The sequence below is a fragment of the Hippoglossus stenolepis genome, chromosome 17, assembly GCF_022539355.2.
Source record: "Hippoglossus stenolepis isolate QCI-W04-F060 chromosome 17, HSTE1.2, whole genome shotgun sequence".
Classification (NCBI taxonomy): domain Eukaryota; kingdom Metazoa; phylum Chordata; class Actinopteri; order Pleuronectiformes; family Pleuronectidae; genus Hippoglossus; species Hippoglossus stenolepis.
Genome location: NC_061499.1, coordinates 16,685,882 through 16,704,121, shown reverse-complemented (window position 1 = coordinate 16,704,121; position 18,240 = coordinate 16,685,882). Strand labels below are relative to the sequence as shown.

The window sequence follows — 18,240 nt, the reverse complement described above, 5'->3', positions numbered from 1 at the left end:
ATGTATGTGGATGTTTACTGCAGGTGTACAAGGTGCGTCGGGTGTGATGGCGTTGTGCTCCGAGGCCTGTGTCTCGGGAGGAGACTCCTCTGGGAGTGAGGTGAGCGTTGCTTTCTCTGGGGTTTGATCTGTTTTATTTGATTTTATTACAGCTACAAGAGTCTATTTGTTCTATTAAATCACTTTTAAGTACTGTATTCTGAGTTTTTCCTGTTTTATCCAGTGATAATATTACAGCGCTATATTTATCAAATAGACTGCACAGTGAATAAAATATATACATGTATATATAATATTTCTAATTAGGCTCCTATCCAGAGTATTCAATGGGAATTTTGGTGTTTTTCAACCTGGGCCTTATGTTTTGTAAACGTGTGTGTGTGTGTTTAAATAAATGTTACTTAGAAAAACTTCTGGAATCAGTCCAGTAGATCGTCTTCACCAGCAGCCACAACACAGCAGCAGTGGCCACAATGTAATCTTATGGGGCAACTGCGACACTCCACACATTTTTTCAGAAATAAAAGGCTGAAATTTATTGATTGTCGCTGTTGCCCCATAAGATTTCACTGACACATGGGCAGACAAACTATACTTTCCTTTAATGTGAGAAACTGTGAAGTCAAATGTAATCGTGGAGTATTCTTGTTCTCCCAAGTAATTTGGTCCCTTTGTGCACAACGTCTGTCCAGACGGGTTCTAGCTGTCTTCAGTTTGGGGTTCGTTCCTATCTGCACCACTTCTACGAGGAGTGCTCATCCTCCGTGTGGGAGAGAGACCCTGAGGATCGGGGGTTCGTCCAGAGCCAGAGGTCAGCCCTGTGGTGGAACTCAGCAGTCTGGAAGGTAGAGCAACGACAAGCTCACGCACTTTTTACCTTACTAGCCTATCACTATGCCTCTGTACTGGCAACAGCCATGGCCAAAGGCATTAGGTTTCCAGGGAAACAGGGATTAGATGTGTACATTCACCTGCATCCCGGGTACTTACAGAGTACTTCAGCTTGGAAAATTGAGTTTCTCAAAACCGGGATATTGGCTTAGCCAGGATACTGGAATTGGGATGTGATGTTTACCTGTTTAAACACAAAGCGGGATTAACAGTGCACATGCAAATGCTGCCAGCGACAATTTAAGAGGATTTCTGTTAAGATGGTACAAACATTTAATATGGACTCAAAGATAAACTGATTAGATTTCATTTTTATTATTTGTTACCTAACTCAAGCATTCATACGCTAATTGTGACATCCTACACTTAATACTTTTACATTACATTACATATCATTTAGCTGATGTTTTTATCTAAAGCGACTTTCAATAAGTGCATTCAACCATGAGGGTACAAACCCAAACAAACATCCTACACTTAATACTTCAACTCCAGTTAAACTGCAATTTAATTGGTTGTCAGATGAGTACAACCCTGACATGGTATTTCTAGATTTGTCTTAAAACCCATGAAATTACTTTCTTACTTTTCATTTCAATCGTTATTAGAGAATTTGATCCAATTAATCAAGTCACACTGAACTGATGAATAAAGTAATTTTGAAAACTAGACTATTTAATGGGACACAATCATTTATGAAGTTGAACATGATGGTAAACAAATTACAGCACCAGGCGCGTGATTCACAGGGGTTGCACTTTGTCTCCGCATTAATCATTGGTGTGTTTTTGGAGTAACATGCAGATTCAACAGGTTTCAAGAGAATGCTTTTCTACAGAGGAAACAGTGTAACTTGTGTGTATAGTGAAAGTTCACAGGCAGGCCGCTGACTCCAGACAAAGTGGCTCTTGTTTATTTGTGTAATCCCTCTCTGCTGCTTTGAGATAGCAACAAAACGCCAGACCACACTTCACTTTAAGTCCAACAGACTCGTGACGCTCAGATGTGCAGAAGTGCATTTTCTATTCAAACACACTTAGGCGCCAGATGGGAAAATGTCAACTGAGTCACTGTCTGAAACGAGCAGAGACACTTGCTCTCAGTGCCTCCATGCGTCTGGCGTATTACAGGGCCCATTGTGTTTTTCACAATATCCTGCTCTGATATTTCACATAATAGATATCAGTTACCGGTTGATATAACACAAAAGAGATTCCACCCACGATTGGTGTCTGTTATGTCCCATGAGAAATCCTACAGGTAAACAAACAATTATGTGTATTACATGTAAGCATAATTCCCTGAGGAGACGCGGGATCACACCCTCATTGTTCAGGGAAAGATGATTCTTCCACTTTAGTATTACACTGATCATTGTTATTGTAGTATCGTCTATGACTGATGCTTATGTTATTATGTCTGTTACCGCATTTACCCCACAATTTATCCAATGACTCCTGAACAAATTTTTTAAAAAGTCACATAAAAGTATCTAGTATATAGAATATAGCATATAGTATATAGTATATAGTATATAGTATATAGTAGTTGTTCTCTTTCAGAAAAAACATTTAAATTAGTTTGTGACAGGCTGTTTGTGACGTCTTCTCACCAGTAACACGGGTCTACATTGGTTTGATTTGACCAGATTCATTAGGCGAGACTGGGGCTCAGGCGGAAAACATTTATAGCATTATTAGTTTTCAACAATACATGAAAGATGCAGTTATAGAAGAGATGTAGTGTATATTTTGTCTGTTTATGAGATGAGGGATATGCCCCCAATGCATTGCTCTCCCAGCTGCCACATAGTCGGCCTGGAGAGGATGGCAGACAGAGACACCTCTGTGGCCCCGTGATGAGCTTCACCACTGTAATAACCATAAAGTGAAAGTCTCCCTCTGGTACACATGTTGGATAGTGCACACGGTGCATTTTAAACCCTTGTCTCTACATGATGAACTACAGGCGGTGGTGTGGTGGTATTTGTAAAGGTGAAGGATTACATGCAAGCCCCCTGCCCATTTGGCAATTTGGATTTTTCTGCATCACAAACAACAAAATGACCTTTCCTAACAAGAAGGGAGGAGCACCAAACAAAGAGTTTCACTAAGAGTAAAAAAAATAGATCAGGACTCCACAAATTAAGGCTTCATGTTTCCGTCCTCTCCCTCCAGGTGTCCTTGGCCCTGGGCCTCCTGATCCTGACTGCAGGCATCGCCAGCCTGTCAGTCGGCTCCTTCACTCCCCATAAAATCGAGTCGTTCGGAGAGGGGGACCTGCTCTTTGTCGACACCCACGCCATTAGCTTCAACAGGGGGCTGCACCTCAGCGCTGCGGCTGGGATCGGGCTCTCCTGCCTCGGCTCGGCCCTGCTGGCGATGGGGGTTGTCGTTTGGATCCTGCCCAGGGCCAACTTGAAGGAGAGGCTGTTCCACAGACCGGGGGAGGGGGAAGGGAGAGGAGAGCTGCGGTCCAAGGGGAGGGGATTTAGGGATCCAGGGGATGTGGTCACTAAGCCACCAGGTATCGAAGAGGGGAAGATACCTGTCACACTGTCGAAAGTGGAAAATGTGCAGCCCACTTCTTAAAAGGATCCCTGCTGAGCAACATGGCTCCAGGCTTTTGTTGTAGTCCAGGGGGCCTCATTTACAAGGTCTTATGGTGGTTTGTTTTTCATCTATTTTGAAGGTAAAATATGTAATTTTATCACACAAATGGAGGTCGTTTGGATACCTGGAAATTAGACTCAAACAAGATGTAGACGAAATACTTCAAAAACCTATCAGGCTTCAAAAGCACAGCTTGATCAGAGATTTTTATTGTCGAAACAAACCCAAATTAAAACATATAAATGAGGCACCAAGACTTCAACCAGAGACCTTGTGGCTCTCTTGTATTGTAGCTGTTGACTTTGTTTGTGCAGTGCAATAGTCTTGTATTTAAAAAGAATACTGTACAGTGACTAATGTCCGCCCAGACACTGAGAGAGAGCAGAGTCCTAATGACTAATGGTAGAAAACTCTATTTTTACCCCTTAACTTGATAATGTTTTTTGTATTTCTATTTTTTTCCAATGGCAAGCAGCTTTCCAAGTAGTTAGACATACAGTATGACACGATTCAGAAATCCAAACCTACATTTCCATTCACATACATACAGAATACACACACATGGATCACAGGTGCTCACATGCAGGAGTGGTTACAGATAAAAACAGTTCTATATCTACATTTTCACACGTCTACACTAATGCTCAGCCCGATGTGGTGAAAACATGTACAGACACCCACACACACAAATCCGTGCTTCATTGACAATATCACCTATTTTCTCCCCACTGTAATCTAGTTCCCTAATTGCCTGCAATCTGTGTCTCCAGGCAACAGTTGGGCCTCAAGTGCTCTATTTTCACCTCCGGACAAAGACTCCTTTCTGATTGGTCGCCCGTATCCCCTCTCGTCATTTTCACTCCAATCAGACTTTTTGTTTACAGTCATACGCCGTAGTAGCGGGTAAGTGGTGAGGCACTGAGGTGAGAGGAATATGCACTGGCACCTCAGAGGCCACCTGTTAGATAGGGTCCTCTGGTTTATTTAAATTAGTTTGAGTTACAAAAACAATTAAAATAGACATTATAACCACGATGCCCTGATTTAACTGCACTGATTCTCACTGGATGTTATTATTGGTGTTTCATTGTTTTATTGTGTTATTGGCCATGATGAAGATAACGGAGTCAAATGAGGGTCAAGTGTCACTGGTGCAAATGAAATGACCAGAATAAAGTTGTGATCTGCAAACTGTGGTTCCTTTTGATCAACTTATCTTATTTCAATCAGGAGAGACCTATAGAGAAACAAATGAAAGCGAGCAAATCAGAATGAGATTGAATTGATTCTGAACAGAGGAAGAGACTTTGTCACTTAGTCCCAAGCAGGAAGTAGAACACCATGAAAGCAGTCCGATGAATTAGGTGCTTCGAATATGGAGGAGTCTTCCCCCTGGAGCAGAGACACTGATGGTGGTGATGACGAATGGAGCCCGAAGTTGGGACGTCTCATGAAGGGCTTCTGATTGGTTGGACGGTAAAAGGGCGATGACCAGGTATCACGTGTTATGGTGCAGCAGGAGCAGGAGTGGGACACCCACTGATCAAGGCAAGCGTGCCAGGCTGTGATTGGATGAAAAATTAGCTGGTGGAGCCTAGAGATAGCGTTAACTGTGCATGTGACGGCACACAAAAGAAGGCAGTCTTTCTGACTGAGTTTTCACTTTGCCTTATATTTCAAACCTGTAGTAAATAATGTTTTGGACATTTATGTTTAATCAGATGATTCCTGTCGGGTCAAAGTGTTACTTAGGGCACAAACTTCGTATTCAACCCTCGTAGACCAGAAGTAAAGGGATCGAGGGAAATACATTACTATCAAATGTTATGACCGTTTATTACACAATGGGTGTTGAGCCATTTACATGTAATTATCAGTGTAACACTGAGCCACTGTGTTACTGTGCAGCTCTGTTTAGTTATGACCATTTGAAAGTTTGCCAAAACAAGGTTAGCTTTATAGGTTGTCCATCCCATTCTTGTGAACCAGATATCTCAGGGAATTTCTTCAAATTTGGTACAAACATTTAGTTGGACTCAAAGATGAGCTGATTCGATTTTATTGTTCGGGGGCATCAAAGTTCAATGTCACAGTGACCGAATGTTCTTGTGAATGTAATATGTCAGGAACACCCATCAGGAGTTTCATCACATCTGGCACAAACATTCACTTGGACGCAACGATGACCTGATTCAAATTTGGGAGTCAGTGGCCTCGGTCACTGTGCCCTCACAAAATCCTTGTTTTGCTGAGTGAACAACACATTACTTTAAGAATGCCTCAAGATAATCTTTTCACATTTGGCTTCAATGTTCACTGACTAAATGATTAGGTTTGGGCGGTGAAAGGGTCATGGTGACTTCACAGGGGTCGGAAACAAAATGTACGTAGACTGAAACTACACAGGTTAGAGAATGACTACAACCACTGTGGGTATTTCTAGATCTTTTCTAGCAAAGGTAAAATAAAAAAGGGCGACATTAAACGGAATTCTGTAAAAGGTCAACAAGAGCAGCACGTGTTTTCAAAAGAGGACTATATGTACAGTGCAAAATGTAATAGTATAATTTCTCTGTGACATGTGGTTTAAGCTGTGGGCATGTGTGTGTGTGTGTGTGTGTGTGTGTGTGTGTGTGTGTGTGTGTGTGTGTGTGTGTGTGTGTGTGTGTGTGTGTGTGTGTGTGTGTGTGTGTGTGTGTGTGTGTGTGTGGGTGGGTCTGAGAGTGGTATTTGTGTCTGTATGAGGACATCATGTTACTTTGGTGAGATGAGTCACAGCTGTGAGTGTGACTCAACTTATCTTGTCCCTCAAGTCACAGGAGCAGTACACAGTAACAGGAGGGTCACCACACTGTCACGAATCGAAACACACACACACACACACACACACACACACACACACACACACACACACACAGTCACTGGTGGTCTGATACACTGACACCACCTTATATCAATCTGACTGAGAATTTTTGCAAAATGTTATATTCTAGTTGTTTTCTAGCTCTCTTAGAGTCGTCCTTACCACTGCAGAAAAAAACGTTTGTATCATGAATTATAAACTGTTGACATCATTATTTTAAAGGTCACCCATAGAAAGCGAAAAACTATAGAAAATAGATATTCAATGCAGGGATTGTTTTTGTGCATCATATTTGAAGTCTGTCTTCTTTTCTCTCCTGTGCCAAAATCATTAACACATCAAGCCTGTATATGAGCCAGCATCCGTGCCATCACAGGAACTCTTCTCCTTGCTGTCAACATGCCCCTCGCACTCTCAGCGCATGTTTGCATGGCTGATTTGAGCATGCTGGGTTTATTAGCGAGTGTATGTAAGTGCATAATGAGATATAAAAGTGGAAGCGGTGGCAGCGTTTCCTGTGAAGATGGAGGCTGATGCGCTCCACTGACTTGCACAGCTCAGGGTGTGAGTCACACTGTTGTCGGAGAGAACCGAGCAGCCGAGGATCGGCTGATTGGCAGACCCAGCTGTCCCAGTGTGTGTGTGGGGGCTGTATTTATGGCTGCTGAAGAGTCGAGCTGCGCCGATGTGATACTGTGACATCTCATCCACTGTGGAGAACAGATAGAAAGCTGGAATGTGTCTCAGAGTGTGTGTGTGGGCCGGGCACAAAGACTTTTGCCAGTCATTTGAAGGATTCATCAGTTGCATGGTTATTTTTAATTGTACAATCATTTGAGTAGGGAAACACTGAGGAACCTGGTTGAAACATATAAGACTGCAGGGACATTGCTACACAATGTAACCTGTGAACACACAAACAAGTGAAGGAGCAACTGTGCATTTACTTTTTTTGTGAATTCTATACAGATAATATATAATTAAAATCATCCCTGGAAAGGTAATAAGAATATTACTGCCGGACTGATACACTGATACCATCTTATATCAATCTAGACCTTTTAATAAAATATTATGTCTTAATTATTTTCAAATTCTGTTGAAATGAAAGTGCTCCTCACCACTGCAGTAAGAAGTAATTTTGTGTTATAAATAAATAACAGAAAATGAGAAAGGAAACAGTTGACATCATTATTTTAAAGGTCACCCATAGAAAACAAGAAGAAGAAGAAGAAGAAGAAGAAGAAGAAGAAAATAAAACTATAGCTGTATCTCAATTCAGTGGCCTAATCTACCCAATCCATGAAGACCGCGGTCTGTGTAGCCCCTGAAGCCGTAGCCGGCACCATTACGTTTTTGAAAAATGGTTCGTCACTCAAGCACAATAAATTCTGGCATATTTTGGGTCGGAAAGGATCCACCAGTTGGAGCCTTAATTTCTCGGGGATGGAGGAACGCATTTGAAAGGACGGTCTCGTCGTGATGCAAGTAGTCTTCAAATGCAGGCTCCAAAGGATGCAGCCCCTGAGTTGAGACACAGCTTATAAAGCATGCACAATACATAGAGGTCATCAATGTGAAATTTACATTAATACATAAAAGTCCAGTAAATTGAATTCTGTCATCGGCTTGGTCAGAGCGTGATGACGGTTTTAAACACTGCAAAGCCTCCTTAAATTGAGAAACTCCACTTCCCCACTACTTTAACAGAGAAAGCAGATGAACCAAAGGCGGTCTTTCTAAACTGTGATACCCACTCACGTACTGTAGGTGCTCTATTGTCTACCGGCACTTCACTGCTCTGATTGGCCAGGCATCTTCTGTGAGGAGGGGGTACAAGATTGTGAATGATTGGAAACTAATTTCACTCCACCTCAGATAACGTCCCAGGGCCAAAATATACTGAATAAAGGAAGGAAAACACAAGCGTCAAACGTCTTGCCTTAAATTGTTGATTGATGATGCATATTTTCTATTTCATCAATGACAGTGCAGATGATGTGACGCCATGTTGACATGCAGCCAACTCCAGCGTCACGTCGCTAACAAGGATATAAATCATTCACCAAATGGAGAAATGTCATTTTATGAGATGACCCTATTGGCAGGAGAACAGCGCGTGTTGTGTTTATGAACATAGACATGCCCAGAAAACCTCTTCCTAAAACCAGTTTATTTCATAGTGGACTGATTTGCAGGCCCCTGAAATATGCATGATGTCATGCACTGAAGTACAGCCTCATGCACTGTTTCCATGTAAATGACAAACCCACAGAAATCATACATGAATTCCCTGTTGCTGTGATACACCAGCCGAGCGCGAAGTTAATTCCGGCAGCTCCGCACAATCACCAATCACATTCTCACAAGTGAGTGAGGTAATGTTTGACAGTCATTCAAGCCGCCGCTGCTGTTCCTGCTCCTACCTGCTGCATTCTCACTCCATTACCCTCCTCCTTCTCCTCCTCCTACTCCTTTTCTGCTGCTTTCTTATTGGCGTACTTAACAGTGGCATCTGTTGCCTGGTGCATTTATGTGTCTCCACTATCTCAGGGATCTGTGTCTGCTCGTGTGCGTTCAGTGCTCCTCCAGTGGGGGTGTGGGGGGTGCTTCCTTCAGAACTTTGTACAGCTTGGATTCATTTGCGGAGCAGCTGAGGAGATATTATCTACATTTGGTCCAATAAATGCTCTTAAACCTTTTGAAATGTCACAGAATTTCAGAAAGATGTATCATTTTATCGTTTGAATGTCATTATCAGACACATTTCACCATTGTGGAAAATATAAACGTTGGACAGAGATGCTAGACCCATGCAAGAGAAAGAGAAGTGAGAGTCTCGCTGTGACTTCTATTTGCCATCACATGACCTCACGCTGAACTAAACATTTCTTCTGTAAGTACTGCACATGCGCTCCTCAGGATTCTGGAAATGGTTATGGTTGACCACGCCATGTTTCACACATCTCAACATGAAGAGATGTTATTTGCCTCTGGAGCCACAACTCAATCTAAGCATTTGCAATGGCCACGTTCTTATCACAATATTGTGCAGTCCATCACCATTAACATTCTCCACTGCAGGCCGGTGTACAGTATGTGTGGGGGAGGGAGTTTAACAGTAAGTGCAGAAACGTGGAGAAAGTCATGTCAGTAAATATTCCTATCAATATTTTAATGTAAAAATCCTTCCAGCTTTGCTCTGTGGCATTCCACACGTTTCTGAGGAAGTTCTCCACATCCCACAACCAATCAACCTCTGATGTTAGAGGTGACCATAGGAGCAAAGCTTCCACATCAAACAGAAGAGATATTTATAGGATGTATCTTCCACTCAGACACTTTATTTACAAATGTAGAGTGAAAAGCTTATTTTACAGAAAGTGAAAAAGAGAACCATAAAATTACTATTGTTGATCATAGAGTAAATGAACAATAAGCCGACCCTCATTAAGAAACCTGACACAAAAACAAACTCGGCCTTGTCTACACTGCTGAGGATGTTTTTTTTACGGATATTTTCCCCTCTGTTTTACAAATAAATCTCGATCCACACAACCTTCGTTATCTCCGAACAAGCACGTGAGGCCAATAGGTGGCGATAAAGTCCATATCAAATTAGACCTAGCAGCGCTAACCAAACGTAGAGAGAGCGGTGTATAGCCACCATTGTAACACAAAGCTGTGACATTTCCCAAATGCTCCATTTTACTTGAACTCATTGATAAACTGAAACTGGAGTTTTTTTTATTTGCCCTTAAGATGGCGTCTGTAAGAATCACATAGATTGGGTTGTTTGCTTGTGGGCAAGAGGCTCAGACACAGACGAAAATGTTTTCCACATTAGTGTGGACAGGGCGTTAATTTAGAGTAAACAAATGTTGATAACTTCTTAAAGCCTTTGCTCTATTATTACGAGTTATGTTGACCCTGATCAAGTGGTTATTTGTTATGTTTACGTGGTTATTTTAAGTTTAAAATTCTCTTCTTTGTCTATAAACTACTTCAATGCTCGGCTTCAAAGTAAATATCAGACATGCTGTCACTTCACCTTCCCAGCAGATCGGTCACAAGGTGAAAACTCCTCCATGTGCCTGCAGCACTTTTCAAGTCTGAGAGCTGGTTCTGAATGACTCACAGTTCGCCTGTGGATCGTAGACTCGCTCCGACGCTGTGTTCTTTTAAATCCAAATCTTTGTATATGACATGAGTATTTGTGTGTATGTATCATACACCGTTTACAACATGACTGCTCAACAGAAGTGAAGCCAAGGCGTCTCCATCGCCACCTGGTGGCTGGCTGCAGTGTAGATCACAAATCCACCCTCCTCCATGTTAATGAATGGGAAATCAACCAAAACAAAAAGTCAAAGTACACATCAAATACATTTTTCTCAATGATGGACCTATTCCCCTCTTGTCATTGATTACTTTATAAAAATATAGAAAAAACTATGTGAACATGTGCTTTGGGAAAATGTAGTAGAGAAGAATATTTACTTGCTGATACATGTGGAGTAAAAGTGAAAAGGACCTGAAGATAAATCTACTCAGGTAAAATACAGATACATGAAAAATACACTTAAGAACACAAACTAAGTAAATGTACTTTATTGTATCCCACAGCTGATTTTACATTATATTTATCATACTGATGTATATTAACGTGCTAGTATTTCCAGCAAGTTTGGCTTTATTAATTGTTTTTTTTCTTGCAATAAAAAAGGAGTGATTTTCTATGATTGACAGGAACTCGCTGCCGCAGCTTCCTCCCTCAGTCGCAACTTCGCTGACTGGAGACGCGTTGCCCATCTTTACATACTGTACCGCCATCTGTACCTGTTGTTCAGCCCATTCATTATAAAGCAGCTCTTCAGCACAGATAAAACAAGGAGACAGCTCAAAGCTAAACGTACCGATGATTAAAAAGTTACGTTCACGGTCTTAAAACCTTCCTGAAACCTTGTATTTCTGGAGTTGTGATATGAAAACGCTCATACAGCTGCTGTGATTGAAGCAACAACTCACTGCTTCTCCTGCTGCTTGTCAAAAGTTATTCGTGCAAAAGCAAGCGATCAGTGATTGAAGGAATGGATGAGACACGTTGAAGTGAGTAGGAGCAAAACGATTTTTTATTAAAACACTTAATCACAGAATAATTCCAGCTATACCTGAAACATGAGATGTTGGTGATATATAATGATGTCAGATGATGAATTTTAATTCTTATTTAATGACTTAATTCTAATATCGAGCAAAAAATTATCATTTATTTCAAATTCATCAACTGTGTTGATCTGTCTTTGTTAAGTATTTATAAGAGGAAGGTGATAAAATGCTGCCAAAAGACAGACCTTAATAAAGTGAAACGTTTTTTCTAGATTATTATTGTGTCTTAAAATGTGATGTTTAATAATCTGCAGTAAATTTTTTATCCTGTTCCTCCAAACTAATGTTCTCATTCTTACTTACTTATACTTCCTTACTTCCTCAAGAGCATCATTTGCATAATATTAATTTAACATAAACGTGTGTGATATTAAAGTGGTAAGATTCACCCACTTATTGTGACGGCAGCAGGCATCTCTGTCATCCCCGATAAGACGGATGAATGTAAAGATTATTTGTGTTCCTACAATGTCAATTTAAAGTCGACTGACACAAGAACCCAAACATGGCACTCACCTAATCAAAAGTTTGAATTGTGTGAGTTATTTCTTTCCCTCTCTGCTGTCTGAAAGCCATCAGGAGATTTGGCACAGTCAAACACCTCTGCATATTTGCAGTCACCATTGGCTTGTTGAGCATTAAAAATGTTAATTGGAATTTTTAAAAAGGAAAGAAAATATCGCATTACCATTCCACCTCCTCCAGTCACAGGCTGTCAAAATGCAATATTCCAAATTAGATTGTATTTGGATAATCTTTTGAACTGTAATAGGTTTCCAGCCAGCAGGCATATTACTATTGGCACATCATTATTAAACAAAAGTGACACCGAACCATCACTTTGCAGGCGGCGCCAGATAAACGTTCGACACCGTGCAAATAATATTAGTTCTGCTTCCAGAGTCACTGGCTTATCTCTGGGATGCTATATTGGGTTCATATCCCTGTCGGCTGGCGAAGGCCTTCTGACGGAAGTGTCTAAATTTATGAGTAGCCCATACATGTATGTGTGAGGTGCATGTTTGAATAGGCTGCTGTGTGTGGACTGTGTAATGTGTGTGTCGCACATTAACGCTTTTATATGTAAATGCTGTGTTTGTGTGTGTCTGCGTGTGTGTGTGGGGGGGGTGTGGATAGATGGGTGTGTGAGCAAAACTGGATACATTCATATGTAAATAGTCAGTGTATGTGTGCCTGTATATGCAGACGCGACCCATATCATGGCATAATGAGATCCGCCACTGTTGGTTACCCTCAGACAGTGGTAATTATGGCTGCAGTGAAAAGGACTGATGATGATGGCGGGATGGACGCTCACAAACACGTTCAGCCACACACAGGCCTCGGTCCCGCTGACAGCCCGCTGCAGGCGAAATGACGACCTGTCCGTTCGCCACCGGGACGGGAATATGAATCTGTTAACTGGATGTGATGAATTAGACCTGTGTCCGCTTTCTAATCAGCTTTACAAAACCTGCATAGCTCTCATAATATCCAATACCACATAGACACATGGACATTCACAGCGGTGTCATTTAAAGAGAACAAATACATGATGTTAATTGAAGACGGCGTGCTGCAGAGACAAGCCAATAAAAGCAGGAAATATGGAGAAAAAAAAAAAAAAGGGTTCGGTTTCTTGAGTCACCCATGTCATGTACCTCACTCAGACTGATACCGCTCGCAGGAAGACCAAATTGAACATCACACCTCCTAACAGCCAGTAGAGTGCTCGATAGGTTTGTGTTAAATGGACCAAAAAGCTTGTCCAGGCCTGTAAAACAAAGTGTGATGTATTTTCCAAACTCACGAATGAATTCAGCATCATAAAGTCTGTAGATGGATAGAGACAGGAGGTATAGTCTGTTAATAGAATTAGCAAATTTGACAGGGGCAACATGTTCACGGTTCGAATCCCGGTTTGGCTCAGGTCTTTCTGTGAGGAGTTTGCCTGATCTCTCCATGTCTGCGTGGGTTTTCTCAAGGTTCTCCATCTTCCTCCCGTCCAGACATGCAGATTAGGGTAAAGGTAATTTGAGACTCTAAATTGACTCTAGGTGCAAATAGTTGTTTGTCTCTGTGTGTTGATCCTGGGATACGCTGTCGACCTGCGATCTGTACCCCGCCTCTAACCCAATGTCAGCTGGGATTGGCTCCACTTCCCCCCGTGACCCTCAAGAGGATAAGCGGTATAGAGGAAGGATGGATGGTTTTATAGAATAGGGCTCTTAATTTCACTTATTTTTTAACAGATCCCATTAAATAAAACAAAAAACAATATGGTGTTGATCTTACTATTGTAGTATTATCTATGTATTGCCAAGTTGAGGAAAATCTAATTGGAGCAAATTGATTTTTAATTTCGTTGTCAACTTAAAGTTAGTAAGTAATTAGTCACTTAATTAGTGATTAAAAATACCTTTTGATTGAAGAAGAAAAGCTAATCCCCTAACTCAATGTTGTTTGTTGATTGAAGGTAATTTCTCTCTAAATTGCCATAGCTCAAAAGAGTTCAACGAAAACTGTTGCGTACATTTTTTTTGTTGGGCCTAAACAACAGTTTTTAGAGTGTACTTCAAATTAGTGAATATTCCTGCAGCAGTTCAAGGTTTACTTCAAACCAAATTCACAGGTCTACTTTTATTTAACTCGTTTATCTGCAGATCATCCTCCTCCTAGATTTCTCACCAACAGAGGTCAATTTTCAATAGGATTTCAGCAGCCAAATTATTGGATGGCTTTTCAAAGGTGGCAAAGAACTGAAAACAGAAGATCCTTAAAAAAACTGTTCTTCTTGTCTATCAGAGATTTGTTTTGATTTCTATTGTAGGAGTAGATGCATGTGTATAAAACCCTACCTCCCCACAACACACACACAAACACACACACTCAGGCGTGCGTGTGATTGCATCTGCACACTTGTCCACATCTCATACATATTGATATTAGTGTTGTTTTTTGTTTTTATTGGGCTAAACATATCATTATTGATTTGCTGACTCTCATAGGTTGTCATATTATTTTCTGCATTCCAATTTTGTTTTTTCTAATTTTGGGAATTTTTAACAAGATTTATGTGGAGGCTTTGAAATAAGCCCATTGAGCCTCACCATGCATTGGATATTTATATTTGTCATTTTATATTATATTTTTAATCAGTGTTTATTAAATCTAAATCAACTGAGGTTTATTCTTGTGCTCCACCTACAGCACCACGTGGATATCACTTCGCAGCTGAAAATAGTCCCTAATAAATGCACTTCTTTACCAGAAGAATCACAGATGTCCTTAAACAAAGTGTTTGTACAGAGACCCACAGTGCCCCCCCATCCCCATCTGCAACATTTGTCACTACTCTAATTGTCCTTGTCAGACAGTTTCTCCTGGATAGAAAACCCCGCCTGCTCTCTGAGGCTGCTGACACGCTGTTCTACCTGGCTGACACTACATCCTGTTTGAACACTGACAATCGCATCAGCCAAGTTCTGATTTATTCTCTTGGCACTCGCCTTGAACCTTTCAGCCACAATCTCGCTCGGTTTACATCTTTCCGTCTCTGAATGCAAGTGTTGCCTCCTCCCTGCAGTGGTTAATGGACTCCATTCAGCACAGCGCGTCTTTTATGGTGAGGGTCCCTTGATCAAGTGTGCGTTTCCCTTCCACACACAAGCAACACAGAGGAAAAAACATAAAGGATGAATTATACTTGTAAGGCGACATTCTGAGCTCAACCCATCGACCCATCAATACACAGCCCAGAGAGCGGGCGCCTGCACGAATCCATTTGTCCAAAGCTTCTTTTACTTGGATACCTTTTTAAGAGGCTGAAAGTTTAAAGGGTTCACCGCCACGCGTCAACATTGACCATCTTTTAAAATTCCACTTTCGCTCATGTTCGCACGTCAGTAACTGTGTTCTGAATCATAATCACATCTAACCATTGTGGCTGGGACATGAAGGAGAATAAACAAAAGCAATATAAAGTTCTTTAAAAAGCAGCCCTGCCTGTGGGCTCTGCCTCTTGCTGTGATTATCAATGTAACAAAATCACTGTGACTCAGAGTGATAAGATAAGATAAGATAAGATTTGTGCATTATGTATGAGGAGATATTACAATAGACATATACACATATGCATATATAGACTGTTTTAAGTATATAGGCAGGCATAAAAAAATAAGTTGACTATAAAATCCTATGTGCTCTACATATGTATATAAATGGGTATAATTTTGCCTTAGTATTCTAAAAAGCAGTAAACTATATATTGTATAACTGTATAAAGATGTTTGTGTATAAATATAGGAATAAATATGTAAGTAGACGTTATCAAATGTGCAAAATGACTTATTCATCAAAACAAGTGCAAGTGGCCGTTGCAGCATTTAGACCATAAAAAGCAGAGTGGGTGACTCATTTTGAATCATGTCTCCCTCCTTTAACACCTACATCTCTCTGGTTTTGGAGGAGCCGCTGCACGAAACCCTCCTGGGGGGGAAAAGAGGAGTGAAGTCTGTGGTGTGAGGCCAATAGCCCAAACAAGAATACAGTAAGAGTGTAAAATCTCCACAGGCAGCCCACAGATGTTGTGCTGCCCTTCACCCCCAACCAGAATATGTGGGCCGGTCACATAAAAGCCATAATGTTGACGGCTTTTATCAAATCTACCCTACATTCCGGATAAAGCAGAGGAGAGAGACGTCCTCTGAGTCTGTGGACTGCACCGACTCTGAATCGTCTCAGTTGTGACATATTCTTTCCTATTGTCTGACTTTACTGCGTATGAAGTGTAAGTGCTGTCAGAGTAGAAACAGATTTTAACTTAGGAGGATTTCATGTACTATTTTTGTCAATGAACTGCAACCAGAACGCGAGGCTGAGTGGCAGCAGAAGCTGACATGTTTCCACTGATCATGTGTCATCAATCGCTCCACCAGAAATACATTTCATACATTTTACACCAGCAGCGAATTCTTAAGCATAATCGTGTCACAGCTAAAGCGCCACTGAAAGGCAGAATGATTAAATGATGGAACTGAACAGAGGAATCAAAGCCAAGACATAACTACGATTACATGGGTTTTTTTCAAGAGTGGAAAACCAGATTCCTAATGGTGCCAGTTAAGTTATATTTCTAGAGTTAGCTGTGGAAGGTTTAGGGTTAGAGTTAGCAAGAGAACAAGATGTGAACCAGTAGGTTATGGGTTTGGCAATTGTTCCTGTTGTAATCCATTACTGTTTTTTCAACGTTATTTTTCTTAAAATATTTTATGGTTCATCCTTTATTTTTATTTAACCAGTTTTTATACCTTACATTTATTGAATTTCAACTGTTACTTTTGTTTAAAAAAAGATCTATTACTTTTATTTAAATATGTTTATCTGTTGCTTTTATTGAGCTCAAGTTTAACTGTTTACACATCCCCTTTATTTAACCAGTTCAAGTGTTAAACTATCAATTTTATGTAACTATTTCAGATATTTATCAAATAATTTTCAACAATTTCAGCTGTTTATTTGACAATTTAACTATCTTAACTGGTCATCCATTTATTTAACTATTCCAACTGTTTATACATTACTTTTAATTAACAATTTAATCTGTTATCCAACAATTTAATTGAACTATTTTAAATGTGTATCATTTACTTTTATTGAACAATTTTAACCGTTTAAACATTACTTTTATTTAATTATTTCATAAATGTATTCATTAATTTTCTTTAACTATTTAAGATGCTTATCCAACAATTTAATTTAACCATTTTAAGTGTTCATACAACACTTTTATTTAACTAGTTCAGCTGTTCATCCATTCGTTTGAAGTATTCCCGCTGTTTATCCAGCTGTTTACCATTTCAACAGTTAATTCAAGTTTTATTCAACAATTCCAATGGTTTATCCTTTACATTTAACTAAATATATAGTAAATATATAGTAAACACATACAATAAAAGTTTTATCATATTATTCTGTATTATCACACATGTATGAAGCTTCTGATTATAAATACTGTGAGTGGCGGGGCAGCCATCCACAGCCATGGCCAGAGAAAAGCAAACAGGCTAATTTCCAGGCATCGGCTATCAAGAGGCTCGTCCACTTGGCTTGTACAACTAAAATAAACAACTGTTAGCCGAGCTGAATCTGTGGCCTTGCAAAGTACCGTTACCACAAGGGATCTCCAGTGGATACTCTGTTGTGTTTCCCCAGTTACAGTGACTGGGAGTAGATCCAGGTTTGTGTTTGCTGTAGGGCGGGGGGGGGGTTTGCTTGGCCAGGATGGCGGCTGGAGATGGATCCCCAAATACTATGAACACATTCCAGGCCTCCTGTGTCGTGGGCTGTGGGACGCTGCTGCTGCTGTCTTTTATGGCAGATTCCTTTGAGGCAGGAGTATCTGAGAGAGACTGCAGCGAGGCACTGCTCAATGAGCAATTTATATGTTCTCAACAAAGCTTCTTCTTTAGGCCCTGAAGGCAGGTCTTAATTGTTAGACGTGGTATCTTCACTCTCCCTCTCCTCTTTCTTTGACTGTTTTCTTCTCCCTCCTCCCACCCACCCTCCCTCCAGCTATTAGGAATTGGATTTGGAGCAGAACGATCCATTTAGTCTCTCTCCTCCATCTCCATCCCTCTCTCTTTCTGCTTCCACACCTCCTCTGCAGGTTTCGCTCATCAAAGCCCAGGCTTAATCTGTCTATTT

General features: G+C 40.6%; 1 protein-coding gene across 3 annotated transcripts in view; it reads left to right on the top strand.

Annotated features, from left to right (window-relative positions):
• The window catches only part of nrsn1l (neurensin 1-like), a 110,450-nt gene extending 105,756 nt beyond the window's left edge, over nucleotides 1-4,694 (top strand). For all 3 annotated transcript variants that reach the window (XM_035182830.2, XM_047344213.1, XM_047344212.1), the window contains 3 exons: nucleotides 24-100; nucleotides 693-845; nucleotides 3,069-4,694. In XM_035182830.2, the coding sequence (XP_035038721.1) occupies nucleotides 24-100; nucleotides 693-845; nucleotides 3,069-3,482 (644 nt within the window). In that variant the 3' untranslated portion in view covers nucleotides 3,483-4,694. The remainder of the gene's footprint in view (nucleotides 1-23; nucleotides 101-692; nucleotides 846-3,068) is intronic.
• The last annotated feature ends 13,546 nt before the right edge of the window (nucleotides 4,695-18,240 follow it).